Here is an 18,619-nt window from a genome sequence, read left to right as displayed (position 1 = left end):
AATTTCCATGAACAGTAGATCAGTTGATCCTGATCCCATCACGATTAATGTGGATAATGATAATAATATTATGTGCAATGATACTTCTGTAAATAGTAGTAATCTTAGTTGTAGTAATTTTTCTGCTCGTGACAGTATTTCGGTTTTGTATTTTAATGCTCGCAGTGTTAAAAATAAGATTCCTGAAATTCAAACCCGTATTGTTCACGATGATTATGATGTTGTTGCCATTAGTGAATCCTGGCTTGATGATTCTCATTTAGATGGGGAAATTTTTCCTTCTTGTTATAGAGTGTTTCGTAATGATAGAAATTCTCATGGTGGTGGTGTTCTTTTAGCTATTAAGGAAGGTCTTTACCCAGTTGATAAGTGCGAGTTTGACACGGACGATCATGAGATCATTTGGGCTGAGTTCACAACTCGTAAGGGTAGGGTCTTAATTGGTGTTTTTATAGGCCTCCTGACTATCCGAAGAATTACATGGATTCTCTTGATGATTATCTCCTTAAGATTCATGCTTCCAAAAATAAATTTTCTTTCATTACACTTGTTGGTGATTTTAATATTCATATGGATTGGGTGGATGGTGAACCATATAACTTAAAAGGAGCCCTTCCTAATCTTCTTATTGATTGTATGAATTCTTGTGGGTTTTCTCAAGTGCTTAATGAGGCTTCTTATGTCACTCGTAATGGTAATGAGCACTTCCTTGATCTTGTGTTTGTATCTGATCCATTGTATGTTAAGTCATGTGTAACTTCTTTCAATGTAAATGATAAGTGTGATCATAAAGCTATTGTACTGAATCTTAATTTGCATACACTGAAAAGTAAGGCTGTTGATAAACCTGTTTTTTGTTTGAATAGGGCTAATTTTGGTGAAATGCGTGATATTATTTCAAGTAGCCCATGGAATGTTTGTAATATAATTGATGATATAAGTAACAAATGGGACTTCATTGAGCATAATATTAATGCTGCTGTTAATAAAACTGTTCCTAAGAAATGTGTTAAGAAGGGTAAGTCTGTCCCTTGGATGACAAAGGATATTAGGAAATTATGTACAAGAAAGAAACTTATGTATAAGAGATTTAAGAAGTCTGGTAGTCATGTTGCTGAGCAACAATTTAAAGAGTGTAGTAGGAATTTGAAAAGAGCTATTCGGACTAGTCATTGTAATTATTCTCTTGGTATTTCCAAACTAGCTAGGAGTAATCCTAAGAAATTTTGGAATTATGTAAGATCTAGTTCTAAGGACTCTTCCCAGCTTTCATTTACTACTGATAGTGGTGATTTGACTGACCCCGATGATATTGCTTGCGCTTTTAATAAGCATTTCTCAAGTAACTTTGGGACATCCTCTATCATTGATGTGAACTGCTTTCCTAACTCTCCCCCTTCTCATGGCGGAGCTTGTCTCTCCTTTGACATGTTTTCTGTTGATGAAGTTGTTGACATTCTTAATGAGCTTGATACCAACAAGTCTCCTGGTCCTGATAGTATTCTTCCTGTTTTCTTAAAATCATGTGCAAGTGAATTAGCTCCTGTTTTGTGTACCTTCTTTAATGATTGTATTTCAAAGGGTGAAATTCCATCTGCTTGGAAGTGTGCAAATGTTGTGCCTATTTACAAAGGCTCTGGTAAGCCTAAGAATGCTATTTCAAGTTACAGACCAGTTTCCTTAACAGCAATCCTCTGTAAGGTCCTGGAAAGATTGGTTTGCAAACGTCTTCTTGGTTATCTTGATGAGCATGACATTCTTTCAGATAATCAATTTGGTTTTCGACATGGTAGGAATTGTGAGCAGATGTTGGCTAAGTTTTATCATTTTCTCAGTGGTAACCTTGATAACAGCAAATATTGTAATTTGGTGGATGGAATTTTTCTTGACTTTAGTGCTGCTTTTGATAGAGTAGATCATACAATTTTGTTGCAAAAGCTTCATTGCTATGGTATCAGGAATAATGTGCTTAACTGGATTCAAAGTTTTCTTTCTGGTAGAAAGCAGAGAGTTATATTTGGCGGAGCTAAATCTGATTGGTCTTCAGTCACATCGGGAGTTCCTCAAGGTTCTGTTTTGGGGCCCATCTTGTTTCTGTTATTTGTAAATGACATTAATGAAAACCTGTCCTCTCCCTTATTTCAATTTGCTGATGACCATACACTTGTGCGCTCTATTAGAACTTTTGAGGATCAAGTTGCTCTGCAGAAAGATCTTGACAGAATTCACAGGTGGACCATTGAGAATAATCTCCCCCTTAATGCTTCTAAGTGTGCTGTTGTTCATTTTTCGAGGTCTAGGGCTTGTAGTCTTTTACATACAAGTTAGGTGGTATTCCAATTAAGGTTGTTGATGAGTATAAACTGCTTGGTGTTGTTTTCAATTCTTCCTTATCGTTCTCTTCACATGTTGATAATATCTGTAAAAGGTTTCTCGTCTAACTGGTTTTGTCATCAGAACTTCTCGCCATATGCACTTCAGTGCTCTTCTGCATCTATTTAAAGCATTGATACTCCCTCATCTTACATACTGTGCTGTTATTTGGAATCCTTGTCAGACTGGCCTACTTGATAGGTTAGATAAGAGTCAGAGAAAGATTTCTAAAGTTTTGATGTATAGGAAGAGGTGTCCTTCTGATCTTTCATATGAGTCTAGATTAGATGAATTTAGATTACTTAAAACGTGCGACTTATTTGATTTGTTGAGGTTGATCTTCTGCTTTAAATTGATTAATGGAATTGGTCCTTCTTCTTCTTTTTGCCAATTTTTCAAGCCTTCTAAGGTTAAGGAGTTTAGGTATCTCCACTGTAGTTCTCATACCAATGCCTTTTTCAACTCTGTTTTTGTTTCCTTTCCACGTTTGTGGAATGAACTTCCCGATGATATCCGCTCTGCGCCCTCCCTTTCCTTGTTTAAGGCCATGTGTAAAGAACATTTTATGATGTAATTATATTTTTCATATATGCATGTTTACTTATCTAATTTTTCCCCCTTCATTGCCATTTATGTTTTAAAATCTCTTGTGAGTAAACATTTTGGTTTAAATTTGGGAAATTTATTTTTATTTTTAAATTTGGAGCCCACTCTATGGCAATAACTTTGTTCACATAATTATGTGCATTTTTTGCTGCCTGTATCTTGTGTACTATTGATACATCCTGTGTGCATAAGTTATATGTCTTAGAGTGTTTCACTCTTTTTTCTGCAAATGTTTTTGCTTTAATGTGTATCTGGTATTTATTACTATTATCATTATATTATTATTATTATTATATGTACATTATAATCAGGAAAGAAGAACACATTGTGTTTGGACTGTTTAGTCTATTTCTTCTTTCCTGGATTGTCATTTAAATTGCTTTTAATGTTTTTACATGTTTGTAATTTATGACAATTGAAATAAATATTATTATTATTATAACACTTCCTAAGAACATTCAAAACGTCTGATTTAATATAGGCCTATAAACACTTTTTAAATGTCAAAATATTTTTTTGTAAATTATTGATTTTATTAAAACGTTCAATGCCCATTATAAACCGGACATTCTGTCTCACATTTAGCGGTTGCTTAAAGAAAAATCTTGTGTTGAAAGTAGGACAGCGTGATTTTTTGTTCTTGGTTTTTGGGGACTAATATGATACCCCATCAGTTAAAGTCGAGAGTCATGGCTTTTTGTGATTGAGTATTATTTTTAACCAAAAAGTTTAAGTTAAAAGTAAGAAAAATATCCCATATGTTTATAAATGAAAAACGTGTTTCTGTGCCAAAACATTAATAATAATAATAATGATACGAAGAAGAATATTAAAGAATAACTTGGAATAATAATGATTCTGGCAATGAAAGTGAATAAATAACGAAACCATTCAAACTCGGCTGTTGCTTTCCAAAAATCTATAAAGTAGGCCTAGCCTAGGCCTACTGTCTCAGTACCGCTACCCGCTGGCAGATAACATGATTGTCCAGACTTCGACAATATGCAAGTCATGACGTAAGCTCATTACTTATTCATGATATAGTCTCCTGAGCCGCCATGTAGTTTGGCGCCATGAGCGGAAAAAAACTGGCGGCGTTAGAGACTACGTCATATAAACAAGTGCATACTGCGCAAACTCAAGCCCAAAATCTGGGCTTGGAGCGCTCCTGTTTTTTTCGTGTTTGGAATTCAGGCCTCGAATAAGGCAACGTGAAGGATTGTGGGTAAAAAAAAGGCGCCGCCATTAGAGGCCAGATGGATTCAGGCTATGCAGTTAGTGTGTATACAAGGTTTCAGACCTCTCTCTCTTTTTGTAAAGAAGTCACAGACTCCCAAAGATGAAATTTATTTAAAGGGCAACTTTTGAGTCCAATTTTAGACCACTCTACTCCAACTTTAAATGGCTGCCACAGAAAATCCGTAAGAGCTACAGACCTCAGATTTGCAGGTTTTTAATATTTTAACAGGTACAACATATGACTAAAATATAAAGCAAATCTGAGGGAGTCAGGTGGGGGACCTCCTTGATTTCATATGGACTGACCCCATTATAAGTACAAAATTTAAAACTTGTATAAAAATGTACAATACACACATTCATGTACATCTTTGGATTCTTTATACATGTACACCAAAATCAATTTTTGTACAATATACAGTAGACCAAAAGCTTGGTGTATTTTTAAACGAGCACTTAAAACATTTATTTTTAATTTCAACATTTTACAAAATTTTAAAACTTGTATAAAAATGATAATCTTTATGATTTAAAAAAAATGTAAACACACACGATTTTTGTACCACATTTTGCCGTATTTTTTGAAAGTAGTAAGAGCCTAATCATTTATATTTCAACATTATAATCACAAAATTTAAAACGTGTATAAAGTTGTGTCTATTATTTGGGCAACAAAATCCACCCTGTTCCACGAACGGACAGGGTGTTTTTTTAGTAGAGGCTAAATAAGGCCAACATTGTTTCAATATTTGTTTTCAAAAACGGTAAACAAATCCACAAAACACAAAATCTGGGTCGGTCTGACCCATAGAACAGGAACTCAAAATGTTAGAAACATACTATTCTAATGATAGGCCTTAATGTAAGGTAGAAAACAAAACATAAAAAAGATGGATCACGCCCCGAGATCATGCCCTTTAATAATAGCCTTACAGCGAGTTTAAGTTTTATCGCAAAGCATGGCTTAATTCAAGGTGTGGATGGCTGTCAAGGAGATGGCAATTATGAGCTCTCCGAGATGTGCAAGCTGGTGATACGAGATTCTCCACAACAATACGATTTTCATGTTATTGGCGTACTGTAGCCTGAGTCAAGAATGGTTGCGGAGAGAAAACGATACCAGTGATTCCTTCAAACGATAGAGCTGGTGAGTCTTCTGGTTTAGTGAATTTGAACTGATGAAGGAGGTGTGTGAAGAAGATGAAGAGCTCCATCTTAGCAAGATGATCACCAATGCAAATCCGGCGACCTGTCATGGAAATAACACAATATATTAATGATTCATTAGGATGGGAGATCAACAGACCGTGCTATACATTCAGATTTATCTGATTATTCTATGCCCTCACCTCGACATAACTCTCAAAAATGCACCGTTGGACGAGGAAAGACGGGGAGTTTAATGAAAAGTTATGAACGTTAAGAAAACAATTGGTTGTTTTTCATTTAATGTGTTGAAACATCTGGGCATAACATAAAGGTGAAATGTCAAATTTGATCTTCAATAATTGGTTCTTCATCATCAGTGTAGCCAAGGCCAGGGGTTGAATGTACTATATGTATATAATAGTCATTGTTAGATTGGACATTCTGTGCAGAGAAGATGTAAATCTATTATATATCATCATCAATATCATAACAGAATACTCTACTTTGATTAGCTCGTAATCGTTGGACCTTATAACATTGCGGATTAATATCAAAATAATTTAGAATGAAAGTTCATCTGTGTTGGTAGTAAACATAATTTAGTGGTTTAAACCTTTGATCACAACACAAAAACTTGCGTACCTGGAATTTTTAGTCGACACTTCGACTTTCATGAGCAGATTGGCAACCCAATTTAGAGGTCAGTGACCTTTCGGACACTTGAGCTCCACCTCGTCTGATGTCTCCCAACACATTCACATTCCCGGCCATCACACATAGTCAAATTCTGGACAAGGAACCCAGATATTTTGAGGCTAGTGTGAAGGAGGCCATCTATATCAGAGTGAACCAGCCATCGCTGAACAGAGACGGGGGCCGATACAAGCTATCTAGAGTGTACGACTCGATTTTGGGGGTCAAGTGTCCGAAAGGTCGCTGAAGTCTAAATTGGGGTGTCAGTCTGCTGATGAAAGTCGAAGTGTCGACTGAAAATTCAAGGTACGCAAATGTTTGTGTTGTGATCAAAATTATTTATTTTGATAATTTTCTTGTGACATATCGACAGAAGCATCACGAATTATTAATTCAAGTCCTATACTTTGTCTACTATTTTTAACACACAAAATAAATACCCGACAGGTCAACTAATAGCACCCTTAACATGGGCCTACTTTCAGCGTAGTGGTATTTTTGTTTTACTCTTTATAATATATCGATTACTTCCAAAGACCGACCAGCTACTCCCTTTAAAAACACCATGGTCCTCGGACATTTAATGATCAAAAAGGGTTTTCCTTATGGAGCAAATATGGTGCGGGTGTTGACATGTCATGAAAAAGAAACGCCATTATTGTATACAGCATGTATGTAGATAAATCACGATGGCGCATCAATATCTATCACATCAGGACATCGACACCCACATCCACATTAATTTTGATATTTATCCTGGTAAATAGTTTTGTTTTAAAACTTACCTATAGAGAATGGAATCAACTCGACCCTTTCCTTCACAACACCTTGGTCGTCTACAAATCTCTCAGGGTTGAACTCGTCAAGGTTATCCCATAATTCAGAATCGTGATGAACGCTCCATAGATTGGAAACAACTATACTGCCTTTGGGGACTTTATATCCTGCTAGAGTGGTGTCTTCCTGGCTGCAATGCATAAACCCTAAAGGAGCGATGGATCCGGCACGCTGAATCTCAAGAAGAGTTGCACATGTGAAGGGTAGTTCAGTTTTATCTGCAAGCCTTGGTAGGCGGTTCCGGCCAACCACTGAATCTAACTCGCGTTGAATACGATCTTGTATATCAGGATAGGCCATCATGTATAGGATTGCCCAACGCAATGTACTGGCAGAGGTATCTGTCCCTGCCATGAAGAGGTCACTGACGGTTACTGCCAAATTGTTATTATCAATGACGAATTCTCGATTTTGTTTTTTGGCTTTTTGTTTCTCGTTAAGATATACGTCGATATAATCACGAAGGTTCTCCGTGTCAAACTCTTGCTGATGATTCTCGATTTCATTTCTAATAAAACCGACTATACTTTCCATATTGTGTTTCATACGTATGTGAATATATGGCTGAATGTATTTGGTGACAGGGAAAAACAATTGCAAGCCGCCAGCCCCGGCCGCCTGTAGGTATTTATCCATACAATCTAACAACATTTTGAAGCTAGAATCGTGATATTCAAAACGTTGGCCAAAAACAACACAACATATTACATTAGCTGTAGCGTTGGTTAATAGACTTTTGGGATCAAACGATTTCCCTTGCAGATGGGTCACCTCTTGTGATAGATATTTGACTTCTTCAATGATGTTTTCTTCGAAACTGTTTTTACCCACTCCAAAAGAACGCAAAGTGGTAATTGTAAAATATCGTATTTGCTTCCATAATTTCCCTGAAGCTTGACCTAACCCTATACCAAGTTAAAAAGAGAAGAAAAACAAATTAAGAGACGTTAATGTTTGGGCCACGCGTGTTTAACAAAATAACACTTGTAATAGTTGTATAGTGTCAGATCTTGACTTTTAAAAAGTGACTTTTTTCTTTACTTTTCCTCATAGAGATATAACCGTGTACTGGACCAGCGGAAAACTAAATTACATGTAATGCACAATTGCATACTGAGTACATGTCTCCCAGAAGTACACACTTCAATTATACAATATTTAATAATCTCATGCAATGATATAGGATTCGTAGTACGGGCTCTCTCTAATACAAATATGGAGTTGCGGGTTGTCTCTAGATAAAAATATGATTTGCTTTCTTGGTCTAATATCCTGATATCCCTTTTCATTAGAAATCAGACACTAACTACTCGTGAGCCTACCCGTGAAGGCTGGGTCGTAAATTTATGTTCCATTGTTGACATGTTAATAAGACGTCATTCATGAGCCGAAATGAAATGCCCGCCAAAATTCGCTTGCTCTTTAAAAATTCGCTTGCTCTTTAAAAATTCGCTTTCCCTTTAAAAACACCATGGTCCTCGGACATTTAATGATCAAAAAGGGTTTTCCTTATGGAGCAAATATGGTGCGGGTGTTGACATGTCATGAAAAAGAAACGCCATTATTGTATACAGCATGTATGTAGATAAATCACGATGGCGCATCAATATCTATCACATCAGGACATCGACACCCACATCCACATTAATTTTGATATTTATCCTGGTAAATAGTTTTGTTTTAAAACTTACCTATAGAGAATGGAATCAACTCGACCCTTTCCTTCACAACACCTTGGTCGTCTACAAATCTCTCAGGGTTGAACTCGTCAAGGTTATCCCATAATTCAGAATCGTGATGAACGCTCCATAGATTGGAAACAACTATACTGCCTTTGGGGACTTTATATCCTGCTAGAGTGGTGTCTTCCTGGCTGCAATGCATAAACCCTAAAGGAGCGATGGATCCGGCACGCTGAATCTCAAGAAGAGTTGCACATGTGAAGGGTAGTTCAGTTTTATCTGCAAGCCTTGGTAGGCGGTTCCGGCCAACCACTGAATCTAACTCGCGTTGAATACGATCTTGTATATCAGGATAGGCCATCATGTATAGGATTGCCCAACGCAATGTACTGGCAGAGGTATCTGTCCCTGCCATGAAGAGGGTCACTGACGGTTACTGCCAAATTGTTATTATCAATGACGAATTCTCGATTTTGTTTTTTGGCTTTTTGTTTCTCGTTAAGATATACGTCGATATAATCACGAAGGTTCTCCGTGTCAAACTCTTGCTGATGATTCTCGATTTCATTTCTAATAAAACCGACTATACTTTCCATATTGTGTTTCATACGTATGTGAATATATGGCTGAATGTATTTGGTGACAGGGAAAAACAATTGCAAGCCGCCAGCCCCGGCCGCCTGTAGGTATTTATCCATACAATCTAACAACATTTTGAAGCTAGAATCGTGATATTCAAAACGTTGGCCAAAAACAACACAACATATTACATTAGCTGTAGCGTTGGTTAATAGACTTTTGGGATCAAACGATTTCCCTTGCAGATGGGTCACCTCTTGTGATAGATATTTGACTTCTTCAATGATGTTTTCTTCGAAACTGTTTTTACCCACTCCAAAAGAACGCAAAGTGGTAATTGTAAAATATCGTATTTGCTTCCATAATTTCCTGAAGCTTGACCTAACCCTATACCAAGTTAAAAGAGAAGAAAAACAAATTAAGAGACGTTAATGTTTGGGCCACGCGTGTTTAACAAAATAACACTTGTAATAGTTGTATAGTGTCAGATCTTGACTTTTAAAAAAGTGACTTTTTTTCTTTACTTTTCCTCATAGAGATATAACCGTGTACTGGACCAGCGGAAAACTAAATTACATGTAATGCACAATTGCATACTGAGTACATGTCTCCCAGAAGTACACACTTCAATTATACAATATTTAATAATCTCATGCAATGATATAGGATTCGTAGTACGGGCTCTCTCTAATACAAATATGGAGTTGCGGGTTGTCTCTAGATAAAAATATGATTTGCTTTCTTGGTCTAATATCCTGATATCCTTTTTCATTAGAAATCAGACACTAACTACTCGTGAGCCTACCCGTGAAGGCTGGGTCGTAAATTTATGTTCCATTGTTGACATGTTAATAAGACGTCATTCATGAGCCGAAATGAAATGCCCGCCAAAATTCGCTTGCTCGGGGTTGCTCACTAAAAAATCTTGCCCCTCCCCCATTTTACCCTCCCACCAGGGCTCATAATTATTGTGCAGGCCGACAGACGTTTCACATAAGGGGGGTTGGTAGGGATTTCGGATTGCATAATTTTTAAAACGAGGAATGTCCTTCTGATCAAATAATTTCACATTTTAGCAGTACTCAAAGCAAATTGCATAAATCTAATGATATGTACTTAGAGTGTATGTAGATGGGGTAAAAACTGATAATCAATAGAAAATTTTGACCTTTCATATTGAAGATATATTTTTTTTTACAAATGCAATTTGATATGTCTGATGTGCTCTCATGTCTCACAAAACAAACAAACAAACAAACGTGGGAACGTCGCTTTCCTAGCCCTTAAAAACAAAAACTATCCAAAAAATCATAAAATCTGGGTTGGTCGGGCTCGTAAAACTGTGTTGTTTTTCTCGTCGCCATAAATATTTTTTGCATAATAAATAGATTTTCATTTTTTTTTCACATAAAAAGGTCACAAAAAAATGTCATATTGAACCCAACTAAGTGGGTTAAAACGAAGAGAATTATTAAATTCCATTTATATCATGCATTTCGTTAATTATTCCAATTAAGGATTGTCATACTGAACTCTCTCTCACCCAATGACCCCCTTTTTTGTTTTCCTGTCACCAAAAGACCCACTTAAAAAAAATTGGGAACATTTCTGACAATTTCTCACTGAATGACACTGTTTTTTCATTATTTTTCTTCAAATTTGTCAAATATTGATGGATACGATTGATCAAATTCGGATTGTCGCCCTTGGGTTAAATGCTGATAGTTTACTACAAGCGTTACTGAACTCGATTTGGTTGAAAGGGGAGGTGAAATATGATCAATTATGTTCAGGCAGTGGAACAAAGGCATATTCGTACACGTGCAACTACTGTATGTTCAATTATCTTAAATTCTTGTATTTTTAAGATATTTGAAAAAATATAAAAATTTGGTCAAAGTCATCAAAGAAAAGTTTTAGCACAGCCCTAGACCCAATGTGATTTTAACTTTTCGAATTCCAAAGTTCAATTTATAACCCCATTTCTTTTAAATTTTGCCTCATTTTAGGCAGTTACTTGAGTCCACCAAAAGGGTTCGCGACCTTTTCACAAATTGAGTGGGACGGTCCATTCTCAACTTAGGGCATAGACCCCTATCCAATTTAGCAAAACAATCTGCCCACCAATCTGTCCTGCCATATCAATTGTTATACCGTTCCGGTTATTGGATGGGGTATATAGGTGATGCCCGAGGGAAATGATGGTCCAGCGGTTTTGTTGCCCGAAATTATATGCGCGATTACATTTTATGCATAACATTATGCTGAGCATTTTTTTCCTAAACAATGACATTAGAATTATGGATTTTGTTCTTATTTCAACTGGTTTACAATGTAAATTGAGTTTTGTTTAATACCACCATTCCTTTCCCAAGAATATCAGCATTTGCTTGACATTTACAGATACAGTGACTTTACAAGAATTGTTTTCTGTGACCTCATTGTTTTAAAGAATATTTTCTTGTACAAAAGTTATTTTGTTTCCAAATGTCCTTCGCATAGTTTATATTCAACAAACCAAATGAAATAACAATAAAATAAAACGTAGTTTTATAATAGGCAGACCATTTACAAAATAAATAAATAAATAAATTAATAAATAAATAAATAAATAAATAAATAAATAAATAAATAAATAAATAAATAAATAAATAAATAAATATATCAATCAATCAATCAATCAATCAATCAATCAATCAATCAATCAATCAATCAATCAATAAATATAACAAGTTTACTTTACAAGTGACTAACTTTTGAATTAAGGTATATACCAGAGGTCTATTATACCAGAGGTCAATACTTTGAATTTGTAAATAGATAAATAAATAAATAAATCTATAAATATGCAAACAATGTATTTATATAAGCTGGGCATATTCTGGAAAACCATAGATCATCTTCACATTTTTATAATAACGTAATGTTTCAACGGTGGGGTTTCAACACAAATTATTTTTATATGCCTACTGGCAAATAATTATAGCTATTTAGCTGGACAATACTTCCTGATGCGGATGGTCGAATAAATACCATCTCAGCGCATCTAATTGTTATGACATTCTTCCCAATTGCACTAAATGGATTGCTTCATAAAAAGTTTATGGTACCCCAACGTTCTACGGCTTTTTATAAACATATCACGGGAAAAGACCAACATTGAAAATACAGGGTGAGTCAAAAAGAAGTGCAATAGTGAAAAGAATCAATTTTTATTTAAGAACCGAGTTGAACCTTTAAGGTTTTAAAACATTTTATACGTAACATTCCCATTAGAGATCATGTGTGAAAAAATCAAGGAATTAGCATTTACCGTTTTGTTTTTATGACACATTTTATAGCGATACCCAATTTTAATGTTTGTCCAAGAGATATCTAAAATTTAAATGTCAGCCCGCTCTGTGTAAGGTAGATTTGGAACAACTGTCATTTTCTTAACTGGCATTGCATTCAAATAAAATGGAGCCCCCAAAGTGTTATTGTCCAGGGTTTTGTTTGAGGAGAAGAAACATTATTTGTTGTTATTTTCATTTTCCCTTTACTTTAAAGATGTTTAATCTCTATCAAGAACATATAAATTTGTAAGCGGGTTTTTCAAATGTCGAAATGAAATGCGGGCAAATTGAATTGGAGTGAATTATAAAATATCCAGTAAGTTGGACATATTGGAGTTAAAAAACTGGAGTTGGAGTGAGGTATGAAGGACTTAAAGTAATGTTAGAAAGTTTGTTTGAACAGAATGAAACAATAAAGTAACGCAAAATCAACCTTATTTAAGATAAAGTTAGTTTCAGAGCTGGTGCTTTTTCGTGCATTGTGTGCTCCCATTCAAAATACATGGTACTTCGTGGACAAATAATGAAATTGGGTATCGCAGCAAAAGGACTCATAAAAATTAAACGGTAGTAGCGAGTCACCTCATCTTTTCACAGAAGGTAACTGTTGAGTGTGGCATTCATAAAATCTTTCAATAATGGAAAAGTTCAACTTGGTTCTTACATAAATATCGATTCTTTTGTCTATTGCACTTTTTTTTACTCACCTTGTATCTTAACTGTCACCAATGCGCTATAATTTTTGAGGAAAATGCAAAAATAGGCACAAAATTGGCCAGGGGTGTAGTACCCCCTTAACAGATTAATAAAGGTGCATATTACCCTGCAGGTAAATGGAGCTAACCCATGCACACACTGAAATATGATGGTGAGAAGTTTAAACTTTATGCGTCCTTTAACCGAAAGCCAATGAAGATCAGTAAGATGAGGAGTGATACCACAGTTGCAACTAAATACTTAAAATGTGTCAAAATGTCCGCCACATCGCGTTAAAAGACGCAGCGGTGGCAGTGAGTATGTGGTAACCACGCCAGAAGTGCATGTACTATATAATGGTGCATTGCTATACTTTTCATCTTCTCTGGTTATACCTGATTTTGTTGGTCATATCAAAACTGCTTGAGCAATGCAACTCAGAATTTGGAAACATAATGTTTTAATGATAGCCCTAATAGAAAACATAACATGAAAGGTTGGATCACGCCCTTTAATAATACCGTTACAAAGGTTCTTAAATGTTATCGCATCTTTCTATGCGTGGATGGCTGTTAAGGTGACAGTAAGTTTGAGCCCTCCGCGATGTGCGATACGAGGTGCCCTCCACCAATACGACTTTGATATTATTAGCGTACTGTAACCCGAGTCAGGAACGGTTGCGGAGAGAAAACGATACCAGTGATTCCTTCAAACGATAGAGCTGGTGAGTCTTCTGGTTTAGTGAATTTGAACTGATGAAGGAGGTGTGTGAAGAAGATGAAGAGCTCCATCTTAGCAAGATGATCACCAATGCAATTCCGTCGACCTGCCATGGAAATAACACAATATATTAATGATTTCGTCGGTCAAAACACATAGTGGCGTATGTGTAGGACAAATGCAAAATGTGTTTTCGAGGAAAAACTCGCTTAAAGGACCTGCTCCTTATAACAGAGTCAATACCCCTCCTCGATTATCTCTCAGTGGACTGATTAAATTAGAAATTTAAGTGTAAGGTTTCAACTAGTAAACTGTAACGTTATATTTAAATAGGATAATTATTATAGGGTATATCTAGCTCTAAACTTATACGTCACTATGTAAAACGGACGGTTTGGGGGTTTCCGCCCGTTTTAGAAGCTTAGGTCGCACATACCTTGCTATGTTAAACGGAGAATATCTGACTTTCGGTGTCTTTTTTTACCTTGCGCCACATCATCCAGCATTATTTGAAACAAAATGGTTGTGTTTTTGGCCTGTTCATTGACGGCAATGCTGAATTTTGCCAAATGTTGTCGCATCAGATTTTCACCGTATCACATATCGTGGATTTTGACATACGTCAGTATGTTAAACGGATGGTGTTGAATTCTTACGTAATTGTTGATATAGGTCAATTAATTAGATAATTAATGTCATTATTTAATAAGCATAGGTTTCTTACATGGTGTGGTCATATAATGAAGGGTAATGAATTATGTTTGGTATTCAAATAAGTGCATTATACTTAAACTCCCCTCGGCCAATCCTTGTGAATATGACGATTCAAAATGTTAGAGATACTTGACTTGGAGAACCTATATAAGGCCACCGCCGCGCCCCGCCTGGGCTATTTTAACGGACTAAAATATATTTAAAAAATTGTTGCAAAATCCCGAAGTTAACACATTGCAGCTGCCTTTAAATAAAGAACATAAATGCACTCTATATATTGTTGTTTAACAAATAATGTTATTATTAAAGGTATTATATCTTAGATAAAACAGGCATTTAAACGTACACTGTCAACCTTGCCTTGGTAAATATCCTTGACCCAAACTCCATATCAATGAAGTTTCAAGTTTGTTTTCACTTGGTCTTAATCCCCTCATTTTAATCCTCGCCTAAATTCACTTTTCAAACCAAAATATAATTAGGCCTATATTGACCAGATACTCATCCTTAAGGCATTTTACGGCCCTCTGACGTTTAAAGAACTAAATCGGTTTTACATTCGAAGCAAATATGGTGTGGACGTGGACATGCCATGAAAAACAAAGCGCTATAATTTATGGCGAAACTCAATGGTGCATTTAAAAATAATTTTGTTTTAAGTTTTACCTATAGAGAATGGAATCAACTCGTCCCTTTCCTTCACAGCACCTTGGTCATCCAGAAACCTCTCAAGGTTGAACTCGACAGGGTTCTCCCATAATTCAGAACCGTGATGAACGCTCCATAGATTAGAAACAACTATACTGCCTTTAGGAACGTTGTATCCTGCCAGAGTGGTGTCTTGTTTGTTGTAATGCATAAACCCTAAAGGAGCGATGGATCCGGCACGTTGAATCTCTAGAAGAGTTGCACATGCGAAAGGCAGTTCAGTTTTATCAGCAAGCCTTGGTAGACGGTTCCTGCCAACCACTGAATCTAACTCGCGTTGAATACGATCTTGTATTTCAGGATAGGCCATCATGTACAGGATTGCCCAACGCAATGTACTAGCAGTGGCATCTGTTCCTGCTAATAAGAGGTCACTAATGGTTGTTGCCAAGTTGTTATTATCAATGACGAGTTCTCGATTATGTTTGTGGCTATTTGTATCTCGTTAAGAAACACATCGATGTAATCACCAAGGTTCTCCGTGTCAAACTCTTGCTGATGATTCTCGATTTTATTTTTGATAAAACCGATTATACATTCCATGTTGTGTATCATACACTTATGATTATATGGCTGAACGTATCTGATGAGGGGGAAAATAATTGCAAGCCGCCAGACCCGGCCAACTGTACGTATTCCTCCATACAATCTAACAAAAATCTGAAGCTAGAATCGTGATACTCGAAACGTTGGCCAAAAACAACACAGCATATTTTATTAGCTGTTGCTTTGGTTAATAGACATTTTGGATCAAACGATTTTCCTTCCAGATGGACGACCTCTTGTGATAAGTATTTGACTTCTTCGATGATGTTCTTTTCGAAGCTGTTTTTACCGACTCCAAAAGAACGCAGAGTGGTGATGGAAAAATGTCGTAGTTGTTTCCATCATTTTCCCGAGGCTTCAGATAAACCTAGTAAGTTAAAAGGAGAAGAAAACAACGATAAGGATTCTTTAATTTTGCAGGCAACGCATGCAACAGAAACATAATCAAACAGTATAGGACTAGCATTAGAGAGAAGGGTGACGGAATTTTCTTCAACCACTCATGTTTCAGCACCAGAAACCATATGATGGTAGACAACAACATAACAGCGGGTGACTGGGATACCTTTTTGATTACCAAACTGCAAATGTATAATCCACTTACAAAACAACCCCTCTGCAACTTTAGCCAAAAAATGACGTAAAAGACAAACGCAATTTTCTCGCTAGAGGCTGATATTTATATACATTTTCCATCATTTTACCTTTTGCCTATAGCTCAAAAGCCATATGTCGGAGACAGGTCAATCTATACGTTTTCTGAATCCTTCTGAATGAGAGCAATACATTGACATTGTTTTAATATAGGCTAGTCTGTTGTTTATTGTACAACAGAAATGAGAAAGGGGAAGATAGGTGTAAAGGGAGAGATATTGTGGGGGAGGGGAAGACAGAGAGAGAGAGGGGGGATTGGGAGAGTGAAGGGGTTGGGAGAGTGGAGTGGAATGATGTGTAGGGGGAAGGAGAGTGTGAAGGAGAGAGAAGGAGACACGGGAGGAGTTAATTGTGTTTTCCAGGGACTAGAAACAAATTTTCAATAAAATCATCTCCATCATTATCTCACACAAAGAAAGAAACGCACAAAATGTTTTTATGACGCTTATTAACATGGTTCATGGGCTTGAACGAAAGATTGATATCCGTTCCATTTTATAATTGTCTACATTCAACATGAACACAAAAGATAGTATGATTAGCACAATCATTAAAATATGCTATTATTACTATGATGCGTATGGTACTATGCGTTAATATGAATCTTTCCTAGCGTTTGGTATTTGACACGGCGCTTTTCCCAACGCAACAAAAAGCGCCCTAGCTCATCGGCTAAAAACCAATCGCTACCGCTCAGCAATGTAGCTGGCAATGTAGTATAAATCAAGCTTTAGGTGTTATGATTGCAGACAAGGTCTGCTCAGTCCTCTTTTTATTCTCCTGATTTTTTGGGTCTGAATAAAAGAGAAACTAGGATGAAACATATGATGATGTATTTGCTATTGACATTCATACGTTCGGTCTTTAAATCCCTATATCTCGACCAGGATAGAAAACTATGAAAATAACCCGTGAATTAACCCGTGAATTTTGCATATTAAACCTATTGTACGCCTTACATTTGAATACGTGTGTTGGAAGAATACGGTAAGCCTCTGTTTGAACTTGAAAATCAAAGCATGTGCTTTAAATTTGATTAACTTTAAATTTAATTAACTAATTAATTAATTAATTAATTAATTAAATAACTAATTAAATAATTAAATAATTGATTAAATAATTAGATAAATAATTTATTTATTTATTAATTAATTTATTAATTAATTAATTAATTAATTAATTAATTAATTAATTAATTAATTAATTTATTTATTTATTTATTTATTTATTTATTTATTTATTTATTCATTTATTTATTTATTTATTTATTTATTTATTTATTTATTTATTTATTTATTTATTTATTTATTATTTATTAATAATAATAAATAAAATATTTATTTATTTATTTATTTATTATTTATTAATAATAATAAATAAATAAATAAATAAATAAATAAATAAATAAATAAATAAATAAATAAATAAATAAATAAATAAATACGCAAGGAATGCATTTATATAAGCCGGGCATTTTCTGGAAAACTTTAGTTCATCTTCACATTTTTATAATAACGTAATGTTTCAACATGGGGTTTCAACACAAATTAGGCCTACTGGCAATACAGCTATTTTGCTGAACAATACTTCCTGATCCGGATGGTCGAAAAAATACTCTCTCAGCGCATCTAATTATATGACATTCATCCCCATTGCACTAAATGGATTAATTCAAAAACATTTTATGGTACCCGGTGTTCTACGGCTTTTTATAAAAAATGTTGCCGGAAAAGACCAAAATTGAAAAGAAATGGGGTTTCAAATTGGAATTTGAAAAGTATATATCGCTGGGTCTGAGGCTGTGCTAACACTTTTCTTTGATGACTTTGAACACACTTTTTTATGTTTTCAAATATCTTAAAAATATAACTATCTAAGCTAATTGAACAGACAGTAGTCATTGTATCCCTGGTATAATAATAGGGTAGTAAGTATATACTAGTATGTTCGGTGGCTTAAGCTGTGTCCGTATTGCTAAACAAAAAAAATCGCTATTGCAGGAAGGAAAAATAATCATTTGCCACATGAACGTATTTTGTAGTCTCTTTGGTGGTTTGCAATTCTACAAATTTTGAACCAAAATCATAA

The 18,619-nt window shown here is 35.4% G+C and overlaps 2 protein-coding genes and 1 pseudogene across 2 annotated transcripts; all 3 read right to left on the bottom strand.

Moving 5' to 3' along the window:
* Positions 1 to 4,529: 4,529 nt before the first annotated feature.
* On the bottom strand, positions 4,530 to 7,798 carry LOC140156324 (cytochrome P450 2U1-like). The gene is made up of 2 exons (XM_072179303.1): positions 6,846 to 7,798; positions 4,530 to 5,467 (listed from the first exon to the last, which is right to left on the bottom strand). Exons 1-2 carry the CDS (start codon positions 7,546 to 7,548, stop codon positions 5,286 to 5,288), a joined length of 885 nt encoding a protein of 294 aa, XP_072035404.1. The 5' UTR covers positions 7,549 to 7,798; the 3' UTR covers positions 4,530 to 5,285.
* A 779-nt stretch (positions 7,799 to 8,577) lies between these two features.
* Positions 8,578 to 8,994, bottom strand: LOC140157747 (cytochrome P450 2U1 pseudogene; annotated as a pseudogene).
* Positions 8,995 to 13,836: 4,842 nt separating this feature from the next.
* On the bottom strand, positions 13,837 to 15,641 carry LOC140157746 (cytochrome P450 2U1-like). The gene is made up of 2 exons (XM_072180994.1): positions 15,290 to 15,641; positions 13,837 to 14,015 (listed from the first exon to the last, which is right to left on the bottom strand). The coding sequence occupies exons 1-2, from the start codon at positions 15,639 to 15,641 to the stop codon at positions 13,837 to 13,839; spliced, it is 531 nt and encodes a 176-aa protein (XP_072037095.1).
* Positions 15,642 to 18,619: the final 2,978 nt, after the last annotated feature.

This window comes from Amphiura filiformis, chromosome 7, assembly GCF_039555335.1.
Source record: "Amphiura filiformis chromosome 7, Afil_fr2py, whole genome shotgun sequence".
In the NCBI taxonomy this organism is placed as follows: Eukaryota; Metazoa; Echinodermata; class Ophiuroidea; order Amphilepidida; family Amphiuridae; genus Amphiura; species Amphiura filiformis.
The sequence above is the reverse complement of the archived record's forward strand: the minus strand, read 5'-3'. Positions and strand labels throughout refer to the sequence as shown.